The sequence below is a fragment of the Erpetoichthys calabaricus genome, chromosome 8, assembly GCF_900747795.2.
Source record: "Erpetoichthys calabaricus chromosome 8, fErpCal1.3, whole genome shotgun sequence".
NCBI classification, from domain to species: Eukaryota; Metazoa; Chordata; class Cladistia; order Polypteriformes; family Polypteridae; genus Erpetoichthys; species Erpetoichthys calabaricus.
The window spans coordinates 192,007,294-192,021,132 of record NC_041401.2 but is presented as its reverse complement, the minus strand read 5'-3'; the positions used below and the strand labels follow the sequence as shown (position 1 = coordinate 192,021,132).

Below are 13,839 nucleotides of genomic sequence, written 5' to 3'. Positions count from 1 at the left end.
TTGAAAAAGAGATCAAGAGCTACTTAATGATACCAGAGGTAGACAGTGATGTAAAGCCACTTGAGAGGTGGAAAACACAAGAAGTACATTTCCCCAAATTGGGGAAACTTGCAAAAAGTACATCTGAGTGAGCTTTCAGCACTGGAGGAAATGTTGTAACCTGTAACCGGGCTGCTCTGAGGCCAGATGCTATGGACAGACTGGTGTTTCTGTCACACAGCTTGAAGTTTCCGCAGTAGAATTTTATAATTGTTTTGTTTTTTTCTGATATCTTTGTGCGAAATTGGGCAGAACTTGAAGTTAGTAATTTGTTTAAAAATATTATAGGTTTGGGTTTTTTTGTATCTTTGTGCAATATATAACAGAACCTGTTTACAAATGTAATAGCTTTTTTTTCCTGTGCAGTATTTGACAAAACTTTGGATTTTTACACGATAGTACAGTATATTAAATTTTTGTTCTTGTTTGTATTAGTTTAGGTTTATCCAGGCTGTAATGTTCATGCCTTGTAGTTCAATTTTGATTTGTATTTTATTCCCTTTGGATTAATTTCTTGTTTACATTAAGGGTAAGTGTCTGTCAATTTAAAAATGCTTTATTTATAATAGTTTTGTTGGTCTTAGTGAAATTTATTGAGAAAATCCTGTAGGCCACTTTGAAATGGTTTACTCATGCTTGCATTGTTTGATCTCGGTAATACTTTGACTGGTAATTTTAATGTTTTTGTGTTGTTTTATGTTTGTCAGTTTTAAGTAAATAAGACCTGTTTCCATTCATCTCAATAGTAAGCTGTAATTAATATCCTATTAAGAAGAGCAAACTAGATCAATAAAACTTTCACAAACATGTTTTTAAAGAACATCTAATTATTGTTATGTTCAAAGTCCAAGAAAATACTGAGAGAATTTTTTGCCAATATTACACACCCCTAGTGGTATTTTTTGTAGTCCTAAACCCCAACTTCTTCATTTGTTCTTTAATGGTCCATCGGCCATGACTGACATAGGTGTCAGCGTCTCACGGATGTGAATCAGGACAGTCTTCCAATCGTTTCAATCAAGAGATACAAATTGTACATCAGCCAGGATAAGCCTTTAAAATGCATGATCTTCCTTGATCTAATAAAGCCAAGGTTTCTTTAGCACAAGGACCTCCAAATTAGTTTGCATAGGATCCTGTCTTCAATTACTGCACGATGCGGGGACTGTCTATAACCCCGTTGTCAGTTGAAGTATATCTGTACTGTTATTTTTGAATGATGAATATGAGGGCAAGAAGCAAAAAAGGTCAACTAATCTCAGTCAGTGATATTGGTTAAAGGTGAAATGACTCTGAGTGCATTTACACACACAGCCAAAACAGGGATAAGAAAAGTAGAATAGTTCCTGGTTAAGAACTCACATTTACACGCGAGAGTCCACCTATGGAGTTCTTTCTTGCCAAAACACTCTTCTGTCATTAAACTGTACAAAAATGAGTTAGCCGTCTTCATCGTCCTCCAGGAAGCTGAAAAAAGCATTGAGCTGGTGTCTCCGAGATTGTGCTATTAAGCTTAGCAATGAACGTTTAGTTCATCAGCATAAATGTGGAGAGTTTTGAAATATTGAGACAGCTTATTTTTATTAAGAGACGGAATGCTGCATTCGCCTAAGCTCTTACACAGAAAATTTCTTTTGTCCATCTAAACAAGTCAAAGTATTATAGTAGTAGTTTAGCACTGGGGTGGCTTCAGCGTTGTTCAAAAAATGCGTGGGTTTGTGGTTATCTATTCCTTTTATTGCTGCCACTCGCACTGTTCATATTTTCATGATGGCATAGCTGGCTCCACACACATGTGGGCTACCAGAGTGCAACGGACATACACAAACAAACTACAAAATCCTTAACTGCACCTCAGTTAAGGGATAACATGGCCATATAACCTGGTTATTCATGGAAAAATCTAAATTTTCTCAGGGATCAAAACCCAGCTTTCTCTAACTAGAATAAGGGAATATATAGCACTAGCCAGCCGCATAATTATGTATTGATGGGTGAACACTCCCTGAAAGACACAGTTGTCCAAATGGGGTTGGTTTTGAGGATACGACTGTAGGTGAATGAAAAGATGTAACTCTGGAGAGGGCAACATATAATACAGCGTGTTACACGCTGCATACAGCGATTCACATCAAAGCATAGACACTGCTAAGACCATAGGATACCCCTCGCAAACTGTTCTACACGCTGCATACAGCGATTCACACCAGCGACAAATATGATTCTTCTTAGATGGTGCTGTCGCATCCACCCTCGCTCTCGAAGCATATACACTGCCTGGTCATGTGCCCGCTCGCAAGAGCAACTAACAGAGACCCACCCACCAACTGTAAGATCATGGGATACCCCTCGCAACTGTTCTACATGCCGCATACAGCGATTCACATCCGCGCCAAACATGCTTCTTATGGGGGTGGGTTTGAGGATACGACTGTAAGGGAACTCTGGAGAGAGCAACATACAATTGTCGGTGACTGAAAACTGGAGGACCGCCGGCGCGCCCCCACCTACCAGAGCGAGGGACGGGGCTGGACAGTGGGCACGCGCGGAGGGCGGAACACATCCGCGACAAATATGATTCCTCTTAGATGGTGCTGTTGCATCCACCCTCGCTCTCAAACTGTACACACTGCCTGGTCATGTGCCCGCTCACAAGAGCAACTTCAGAGACCTGCTCACCAACTGTAAGACCATGGAATACCACTTGCAAACTATTCTACATGCCGCATACAGCGATTCACATCCGCAACAAACATGCTTCTTCAGAGGTGCATGTGGAGTGTAGCAGAGACGAACACGAATGACCCCCTACTCTGTGAGTTGCTGCGTCCGAGTTGGTGGTCGTGGCTCTGCGAGTTGTCGCTGTATCCAATGGTCTTAGAGTTGGTGGGCGTGGCTCCGTCCTGCGTGCTTCCATGGGTGTCTTGCTTGCACTGGTGGCGGCTTAGTGAATTATATATATAGATTTTTGAAACGGGGTTTCTGAGAATACCCGGGTTATTAGAGCGCATGTAAACGTGCGGACTGACTGGGAAACAGACTGGAACAAAAACTGACGTGAAATAAAGAGGCCATCTCTATATCCCATTCAGCAATATTTTTTATGCATTGTTTTATTTTAAAATGTGTCTCTAAAAGTATCCCAAAATGCTTAAAATGCTGTTTACAGTATAGTCCAGTAAAACGGAACAAAGTACCAGGTAAACCTACATGTTCATGGTGTCTGAGATTGAACATTTATAACTGGTTTCATAGTCCAGGATGATGGTCAGATAACCTATGGTCACCACCCTTGATGAAGACTATTATCTCAAATTGATCAAACATCTAACCAATATAATAGTCAATTTTTACTAAACAGTTGCTAAACAAAATGAAAGGGGACAGGGATCCATCACAAAAAGATAATTTCAGTTTCAACCCATATCTTTTAAACTTTGTTCCTTTCCTCCTTGTGCTTTAATCCTTCATTTAGAGTCGAAACAGCGAATTCCCCAATTTGTTTAACCACTGCTACAAAACCGTAAAAAAAAAAAAAAAAAAGCCTCAGCCAATAAGATCTTTCTCAGCATTTAATGGGTACAAATTCAAAATTTTAATGAGCTTCCTAATTCCTTCTATAGTATTAGGATGGTCTAAAATATTCAGACTCTTACACATTTGTTTAAATGAACCATTGTTGCCCCATGACATCCATTGTTTAAATGTATCAGGCAGTAGTTTATTTGGATTCTGCAGTATACTCCTAGCTGTGTTTCCCAAGATTTCGTTTTATAGCAAAATTGATTTAAATAGTGATTTACATGATACATTTTTTTATTCCAATGTATACAACAAAATAGCAGGAATCAAGACAGATGTGTCAGACACCATCCAAAGCAAAAATTATATAGCAGCAGGGTTGGTTTGTAAAACGGTAAACAAGCTTGTCTTATAAAGCAGACATAAAATTGTCAGTGCACTTTGAACATCCCACATGCAGCTAAAAGCAGCTCTGTTTAGTTGTAAATTGCTTCTGTTGCTTTTAGGTGACTTCTAATCCCCTAGATACTTGACCCTGACAAGAAGAAGCAGAAACTGAAAATGAATGGATAAATGTATTCAGTATTACTTTATTTTTCATTTGTTAATTGATGCTTGTACCCTGTATATACTGTATGTATGTGTATATATATATATATGTGTATATAATATATAATTTACTGAATTTCCACTATTTCTGGTCCAGATGGCATTTCCAAAAAGCTGACATATCCATGTGCAGGAAAAATGCTACTTAAAGCAGGAAGGCAGGTACCTTTCAGACAATGCATGTGTGTCCTCAATTCATACGCAATATGGGCAGTAGTTTAAAATTCAAGTATGATTTAAGCATTCAATGATGTAAGAGCATCTTATCCCTGTATTAGTACAATGGCCTGGTTTTTGCATTAATTGGTCCTAAAATGTGATCTGATCTTCATTTAAAGTCATAAGTGTAGACAAACTGAATATCACACAACTGAAACTTTGTATGTCTTTATTGAAAACACCCAACAAATATTAACAGTGTGCTGTTGAAAAGGTAAGTGATCCCTTGAATTTAATAACCGATTGAACCTCCTTTGGCAGCAATAACCTCTAACAGGTTCTTCTGATAGCTGCGGATCAGGTTTGCATAGCTTTCAGGAGAAAAGTTGGACCGTTCTTCATTATAGAACTGTCATCTCAGCCATGTTCTTAGGGTGTCTGGTGTGAAAGGTTTTCTTGAGGTCATTCCATAGCATCTCTGTTGGGTTAAGATCTGGGCTGTGACTGGGTCACTCCAACTGGAAGATTTTCATTTTTTGAAGTCATTCTGTAGAAGATTTACTTTGATTTTTAGGGTCATTGTCTTGCTGCATCACCCAACTTCTGCTGAGCTTGGTGATGCAGATACACTGACATTTATCCTGTAGCATACGTAGGTAACCTTGAGAATTAATTTTCCTCTCGATGATATTAAGCTCTCCAGGCCCCAAGTCACGATGCTCTCACTACTGTACTTAACCATTGGGATGATGTTTTCATTTTGGCATGCGGGGCCTTTTTTTTTTTTTTTTTTTTTTAAACACCATACTTAATGCAGCCTATTCATTCTGAACAATTTAACTCTAGTTTCATTAATCCACAAAACATTTTCCTGTGGCATTGTGGTGTGTCAAGATGGTCTTTGGCAAATTTCAGTCATGAAACAATGAGTTTTTGGAAAGTTTTGGCTTCCTGCTTGGTGTCCTGCAATGGACACCTTTCCTGTTAAATGTTTTGTGTTTGGTAGACTCATGAAAAGAGATGTTAAGCTGTTCCAGTGTTTGCACTCTTTTACCTGAGAATATTCAGTTTTGTTCCTTTCAAGTCATCTTGAGTGGCAGCCACTTCCAGGAAGAGCAGCCGCAGTACAGAATGTTCTCCATTCATATGCGGTTTTGTTTAACTGTGGACTGAAAAATGTCTAAACGTTTTGAAATAATTTTGTAACATCATCAATTCTTGATCATAAATCTTCTGAGATGTCTTCTTTTCCGGGGGGTTCTTCACATCAGCAGATGCTTCTTGTGAATAGATAACTCATTTTTGGAGTATTTCTAAATTAGAGCTCCAGTCTCATCTCATTGATATCGGACTCCAAGTTTGCTCACTCCTGACTCCAATTATCTTTTGCTGAAATCATAAGTCCAGGAGTTCAAAAATGTTTTCCAGCCTACAGCTATGAATGTTTGAGTGATAAATACAAATAAGTATAGGAACATTACAATAATTTCAGCATTATTAGTTAACACCGATTGTATTTGTTGGTTACTGTAACTTGGGTGAATAGCAGACCATAGTTTAAGACAAATTTATACATTAAAGGCTCACATTCTTTTTCTTGCTTCTGTATATCCGAAACCCAACTGTGCTGTCATGAATATATCAAAACAGGCCCCACGTAAATAGCCTTCAGTCAGTGGCAGTTCTATATACAAAAATAGACCTTTGATGAATGGGGCTAGCAAAAACTGCTAAAATATGCGCAAAGTAACAGAGGAGCTACAATCGGTGTGCTAACATCTGAGCAAATTAGTCTTGCTTAAATATGCATATCAGAATACACAGTTAAAGTTTATTTGGGTTTATGTCAGCCTAAGACCCAAATTAGCATTAAAGCAAGGCAGTGCATATGTGTGCACAATTTGACACAACAGACACTGTTATAAGGGGAGAGCATCTCCTCGTCTGATGAGTCTTGGCTCCTACTAATTCATACTGATGGATATTGTAAACTAAAGGGTCAAAATGCAAATACTGTATGTTGTGGTTGTCTTATAGTTTGGTGTGCATTTTTAAGGCATAGATTGACCCTTATGGATACAAATAGAGTAATATTTTAATGCAGCAGGACATTTGAACATCATTGCCAGTTAAATGCAGCTGTGTATACGTTTGAAAATGGTATTTTGTAGGAAGGCTAATATTCCATACCACAAGGCTAAGGGCATGACAGTCGTCATCGTCTTCTTTCGGCTGCTCCCGTTAGGGGTCGCCACAGCAGATCATCTTCTTCCATATCTTTCTGTCCTCTACATCTTGTGCTGTTACACCCATCACCTGCATGTCCTTTCTCACCACATCCATAAACCTCTTCTTAGTCCTTCCTCTTTTTCTCTTGCCTGTCAGCTCTATCCTTAGCATCCTTCTCCCAATATCTCCAGCATCTCTCCTCTGCACATGTCCAAACCAGCGCAATCTCGTCTCTCTAACTTTGTCTCTCAACCGTCCAACTTGAGCTGACCCTCTAATATCCTCATTTCTAATCCTGTCCATCCTCTTCACGCCCAATGCAAATCTTAGCATCTTTAACTCTGCTACCTCCAGCTCTGTCTCCTGCTTTGTGGTCAGTGCCACCGTCTCTAACCCAGTAAGTTTAATATAATGTTCTAAACTCCCCACTCACCTCTTTGTATGTTTTTGGTTACTCAAAATGGGAATGACACCCCCTCAACATTATACATGTGTTATATATGTGACCAATACTCAGACCTTGCATGATTCTGTTTGCGAGCAGCCTCCAGAGTTTAGAACATTATATTAAACTTGCTGAGTTAGAGACTGTGGCACCGACCAGAAAGCAGGAGACAGAGCTGGAGGTAGCAGTTTTCTTCACCATCATTTGTTTGCCTCATTGTTACCGGCCTCACGGTCTAGGGGAACCTGGGCCAGGTACAAGCCACTGTTGCTACAGGGTGTAGCCACAGCGATATGGTGAAAAGCATAAAAGAGACTAGCAGCAGTCCCGAGTCTCAGACCATAGTTCTCTGTTCTGCTTTATTCTCCTTTTACCAGATATATAATATAAATGCTTCATAGATCAATATGGCAATCAGTGAAACAATGGTGCAAGCCAATTTCCTCCTCTAGAACAAATAGTATAAACACATTTACTTTGGTTCAACAAAGGTATTGTGCCCAGCTATCAAAAAGTACTTGATTTAGAAACCAATGCCCCCAGAACTCGTTAATTTTCAAAGGAAGCAGACAGTTCTGTTATCGCCACATTTTGTGTGAATGAGATACTTAATCAAAGCAGGTGATGGATAACCATCAACAATAACCTGTAGCAGAATTTTCTGCCTTTTCTTTAAAACGCTGGTTTATAGCCCATTACACTAAGCAACACACAGAAATGTCATTTTCTTTAGAATACTGAGTTCTAGCCCATTACACCTCATTGGAGATATGGTGGGCCTCAGAATGAAGTGTCGCTTGATGAATCAATAGATGCCATCCAGACCATTACGTCACTAGGTTTTCATAGCTAGTGATGCTAATTCTGCCTTTTCTAAGGTACACCTTTGAGGGTTCTTTGAAGTACATTTCCTGGCATCACCAGTTTCTCTGACCTCGGTTTAGCTTGGCAGTAAAGATCATGTTATGGGATGTAGGAGTCAGGCATTCTGATGCAGTGGCCTGGTCAGCAAAGTTGATTCTGTAGCTACCATCTCAGTTCAATTAACTGTCTTTGAAATGCGGTGGAATGAGTTATTCAGCGTAAAGGTCCACCACCTCCTAACCTGAAACGGCTATGGTACACTTTAGAATTGGCCTGGACCAGCATTCCTGTGCTAGACCAGTGACACACTGATGAATTCGTGACCCACACTGGAGGTGTCGTAAGGGCAAATGTTGGACAGACTGTATCTGTACCTAATAATGACATGTGTCCATATAAAAGCATTTCATATTGAATGCTAAATAACTGCATTTCATTCATCTTCTATTTACTGAACATTTAATCCAACTTTAGGGCTATAAGAAGCAGGTGCCTGTCCTGGAATCGCCAGACATAATAATAATGAAGTAATTAAATATTATTTACCTTAGTTTTATGTTTAAATTGGCAGGTACTACATTATTTATTTATTTTTTAATTTTTTTTTTCTTCTTTTTCTAGCTACCAGGCCTGTTTGATGGATGCTACTTTTATTTTTTGGGTTCGTTTAAAGTTCCCTCAAAAGATGATTTGATTCAACTGGTGAAAACTGGTGGAGGCAACATCCTGTGCAGGCAACCCAAACCAGACAGTGATGTGACCCAGACCATCAACACTGCTGCCTACCACGCATTACCCGACTCGGACCAGTCCTTTTGCACGCAGTATATCTTGTATGACAGCAGTTACAAGTATAAGCCCAAGCAGGTACACCTGGGAAAGGTGTGGTCAGCTCCAGTGTCCTGGCTCCTCAGCTGCATTACCAGTTTCCAAATCTTGCCTGTGCCCGAACTTAACAGTTAACATGAACATCATACTGATAGTTTAAATTAATTGAATGTCTTCGGTGAAATGTATTTTTCATTCTTGAAAACTACTAAAATGCTACCATTGTAATGGAAACTAATGCTCTCAAGCACACTTGACATTTCTTATAACGAAACGTTGTCATGAATAATGCCCATCACAAAGCTTGCTTTTTACTAGTTGATAAAACTACTCCCCCTGTTTTTCTTTCAACACATGTCAGCTTGTCAAAATGAAGTTTTCTTTACATACTATAAATGGCACAAAAATATTAGTAAGCACAGGATACATTGATGGTATTGTTCCCTGTTAATGTTAGAATTTTGTAGTTGTGGAATCGCTTTGTTTAAAAACATTTTGTACGTCATCGGTAAGTATGTTACTGCCATTATATGCTAGTGTTTCAGATAGTAAAAGTGTACTAACTGTGTGCTGTTTTTTTTCCCCCCTCAAAAGTATTGATTCACTTGGGCAATTCTTTGCAATCTGCATTAAAGGATTACTTTCAAGTCTCTGCTGATAAAGTGTATAACTTCATAATGGAACAAATCAAAGGAAATTCCGCCCCACTGAATGGTGACCAATTTAGGATAAGTAAAAGGTGGATGTTGCTTGAATTCCTTGGAAAACAGTTATCAATGTAGATAATTAAAGTTACCAACATGGCTCGTAAAGTTTGTGTTTGTTTGTGCTTAATGTTTGTGTAATCAAATGATATTTAAATAGTAAAGATCTTTGTGTTTTCTGTAATTTTCTGCATAAGTCTAGTCATGTCTTCTGATAAAATTGTTGTCATTTTGAGTGTTGATTTTTCATTTCTTTAATATACATGTAGCTTTGTGTCTTTTTAAGAACAACAAATAGATGTCTGTATTCGGCTTTTCTTCAGTTTGAGTTTGTAAATTGTGTGATGGATCTTTCACTATAATAAATCTACACACTTAAAGGGTTATGGTCGGGTTTATTTTTTTAGTCTGGGTACTGATATACTGATTTTTTTTTTTTTTTTTTTTTTTTTTTTTTTTTTAAGTTGAACATGTTTTTCCTATTCCTTAACACTCCTACCCCAAACCCCCCCACTCAGCAAGTATCAATGTTTCTCGGGCGATAATACGTTAATTTGGTCAATCTAAGTTGGTTCTTTTTGCGGGTGTGCCATGTGACAGAATGCGGCCTTTATCATGTTGTCAGATCACCCGCGACATGCACCTTAAACAAAAGGTACCAATTTAACCTCTTCAGTTTTCTTAATAGGGATCAGAAGAAACGTTAAAGCCAGCTATGTAATTGTCATCTGCAACCTCTTCAAGTCAAGTGGCTTTATTGTCATACCATTTGTATATGGTATTTCAGCATACAGTGGCACAAAATAACATACCGTTGAACCACTGTGCAGCATATACATAAACAGGACAAGTGCAAGATGGGTATTATAGATTAAAATAAGAGGGAATGAAGTTAATTAGTAGCAAAAAGTGGCTTCTAAATAGGAAAAGGGTTTCAGAGCAGAGAGCCTTCATGATTAACTTATGACTATTAGGATCTCTTCCTTTAATTCTATTGTCCCAACATCCCATTTTAAGCACACAGATCGGACATGTGCAAAAAATTTTATACTGTGTCAAATAAAATTTGTGTCTGTCTTGTATGTTTATAGCCCCGTCTAGTTTTCTATCTGCTTGCTCCCCCTAACTAAACCATCTTGATTTCTGCAACCTGGATGAACAAAGAAGTCGGTTCAGTTGCTGATAGTTGAGTCTGTAGCACTCAACAAAGTCACCCGTACCAGACCTCTGTATTCCCTTCCACCAGTCTACCACTGACACATTGAATCATCTGAAACCTTCTGCGGGTGGCATGTTGTGAATGTTGACACTGGTCTGCCATAAAGGCATATTCACACTTGATATCTGTAAACTCGCAGTGACTGTTTGGCATTTTTCCAAGCTTTCTTTTTTAATTGTTTTGAAATACGCTTTTTTAGGGAAAATATGATTGACAGAATTTCCTGTCACTATTTAGTCTATTTTTAATGATTGTTGTGTTTCCTGAATGCCTTCTGTAACTTTAGTGCTTGTAATCCTCTCCTGGTGATCGCAGCACTGAAGAGTAGGTATTGTCAGTGTTATGAGAGCAGATGTTGGGTTCACCGTATTCTGCAGCAAAGGCGTTCTAGAGGAAAATTCCAGACTCTCTCTATGAAGAACTCTGCCAGCATCCTGAAAAATTCCAGAATTACACACAGATGTCATTAAAGAATGTAAGTCCAATGATCTGTGATAGTGTCTGTTCTGTTTCAGCCCTAGCTGGGGTTCAAATTCCTGTTCTATGTCTTCTTTTTTTATTCATTTATTGAGCATTTTATTTGTTATTTTGTTAACAAGCCGTATGCAAGCCGTTATGTGCCTTTGTTTTGTAGGAGGCTCCCCAGGAAATGGAGCCACCTGCCCATCACTGCACGGTGCTGCCCTCTGCCTTTATCCCAAAGCACCTTGCGGTTCATTCCAATTCACTTTGGGGCTTTGGTGAGTTTTGGCGACTTTGCTTGTGCTTTTTGTGATTATTAGCGCTTTGAGTACTGAGAAAAGCGCTATATAAATGTAATGAATTATTATTATTATTATTTGGACATTATTTTATTGTTTATTGATTTTTATTTTTTTTTACCGTTTGTGTTCCTTTCTTTGACTATTCTTTTGAATGTCCACGTAATTTCAGTGCTCTAAAACACAATAGTGTCTTTATAATGTTACTAGCTGTGGACCCTGTACAGTTAATAGAATTGTTTTATAATATCTGCTATCTCTTGCCCTATGTGTACTCTTCAGCGCATTTCCTCTGTATTGATTTGTATCTGAACTTTTCATCACTGGCACTCCCTTTCTTGATTGTGTTCCCGTAAGGCCTACTTCTCGGACTCTTGTCAATTTTTTCGAGGCACCTTTCTCACCTCCTGTCTGGTTTTATACTTTCCGCCTTTGAAGGCAACTCCCCCAGCGTGTGCCCTTACTCCTCCTCGTGCTTCTCACACTCGCACTTCCATTTTTTTGTTACATTACCAAAGAGCCAAACTGGCCAGAAAGAATCCAGCAGGGCTACAGTCTTGTTCACCCAACTGGATCTAGCCATCTGATCCGTACAAACTGTGTTTTATTAATTATACATTAAAAGAACAGATTGGCATCATTCTAGTGTTCTGACATTGATAAAAGAGCCCTCAATGGTTAACATCTTGTTATAAATCTTGATTCTAACTGCCAATCTGATTATTTCAAATGGCCCTGCATTGAGGTTTCAATTAGACGTACTATGCATCGAGCATTGAAATAATGTTCATCGTAAAATATGCAGCCTAATGTGATGACTGATTGATTGCAAACTTGAACAGTAACATTTATATATTTTAAGAATTATAAGGCCCGCACAAGACTTAATCATCATTACTGACATTTCATTTTGAATCAGGCGACTGGAGGTTCTGTATACTTTAGAGTAGCATGACAGATGTATGTAAAGGACAGATTTTACCCTTGAGAGAATTCAAAGCAGATCTGCCAGATGGAATGTCAATAGTGACTGTCGAAATATACTATGTCTTTTTTTTTTTTTATTGCAGTTTTCCAATAAAGGAGTCTATTTCCACTAATGGTTTCTTTTGAAGCTTCAAATGTATGCTTTCAGTATAGTAAAGCGTAATTATTCTAGGCCAGAACACTTCTGTCTAACCTTTTCACCTCTGTCCTATCTCGTACACTATTTATCGCCTCTGAGTTCTGGCGTCTTTTGTGTACGTTTCTTTGAAGGCAGGCTGAAAGGCCCATTGTGCTCCATCTTGTTCATGTTCAGCCTTTTTACATCATTCTGTCATTGATGGCTGTTTGTGTAACTTTATGCTTGATGTACTGAACACCATAATATGTTATACAATTGATTAATCCAACAGAAACTAAGCATACAGATAAAGAAAGAATACTGTACATGGCCTTGTCATATTATACAACTTTTCCTGTGATTGTCAGTCATAGCCTTCAGTTACATCTTGTTAGCGAGTCAGAGGTATTCGGCGGGGCGCTCCAGTGAAGGGCCGTCGTGTAGTCTGACATACTCAGCCACTCATTCTAACTACTTTGTGACTCTCCCCTCAGACAGGTTTGATTTTGTCAACCAATGAGCTCTCAGCCGGAAGTACAGTGCATATAATGCAACACCAAGGAATAACAAATTTGGGTATTTTTGATCGTGATTTCATATACTTTTATTAATTCCCTGAGGGGAAATTGACTTTTCTCATGACCTTTTGGAGGTCTGAGCACAGGGTCAGTTTTGGGCCTCATAAATGAATGAGAAGCTCATCTATCTGATGTTGCGTGTTTTATGTACAACTGCAGAATGAAAAAATGAGAAAGAAAAGTGCTGAGATGTGCTAATAATAATAATTCTTTGTATTTATATAGCTTTTTTCTCACTACTGAAAGCGCTCAGCAATTGCAGGTTAAGGGCCTTGCTCAAGGGCCCAACAGAGCAGAGTCCCTATTGGCATTTACAGGATCCAAAACCGGCAACCTTCCCTAGCCACAGAGCCACCACTCCGCCATTGCTGTAGGTGTTAACTCATTGTACGGTGCTGGTTCGGTTATTGGCTGTCACAAAACAGGGTGAATACAGCACTTGGCCAGTAAATGTGACCTGGGTAGCAATGTATGCTCATAATGTCCCCAACACACACATTTTATTGATAAAACATTGTTAAATAAACCACCCCTGGAAAACTCTCTTATGAAATAAAATGAAACGTGCTGAGATGCAACTGACTGTCTGAATTGTAGTCTTGCCTCCCATTGTTAATTTTTATTCATAGTGGTGAGCCCCAACTGGAGTACCTCAGTGTTATTTAGTGGCAGTCTGTGAAAACTGACCATATGTCTGTGTAACTATCTCAGAGATGCACAAGTACAAAGCAGATTCTCTTCCTGATAAAATTTTTATTTTTAATCTTTAGTGGCACT

General features: G+C 38.7%; 1 protein-coding gene across 2 annotated transcripts in view; it reads left to right on the top strand.

Annotated features, from left to right (window-relative positions):
* The window catches only part of bard1 (BRCA1 associated RING domain 1), a 107,787-nt gene extending 98,103 nt beyond the window's left edge, over positions 1–9,684 (top strand). The window contains exon 11 of one of the 2 annotated variants that reach the window (XM_028808014.2): positions 8,489–9,684. In XM_028808014.2, the coding sequence (XP_028663847.2) occupies positions 8,489–8,830 (342 nt within the window). In that variant the 3' untranslated portion in view covers positions 8,831–9,684. The remainder of the gene's footprint in view (positions 1–8,488) is intronic. The other variant, XM_051930311.1, reaches the window with a different exon arrangement.
* Positions 9,685–13,839: the final 4,155 nt, after the last annotated feature.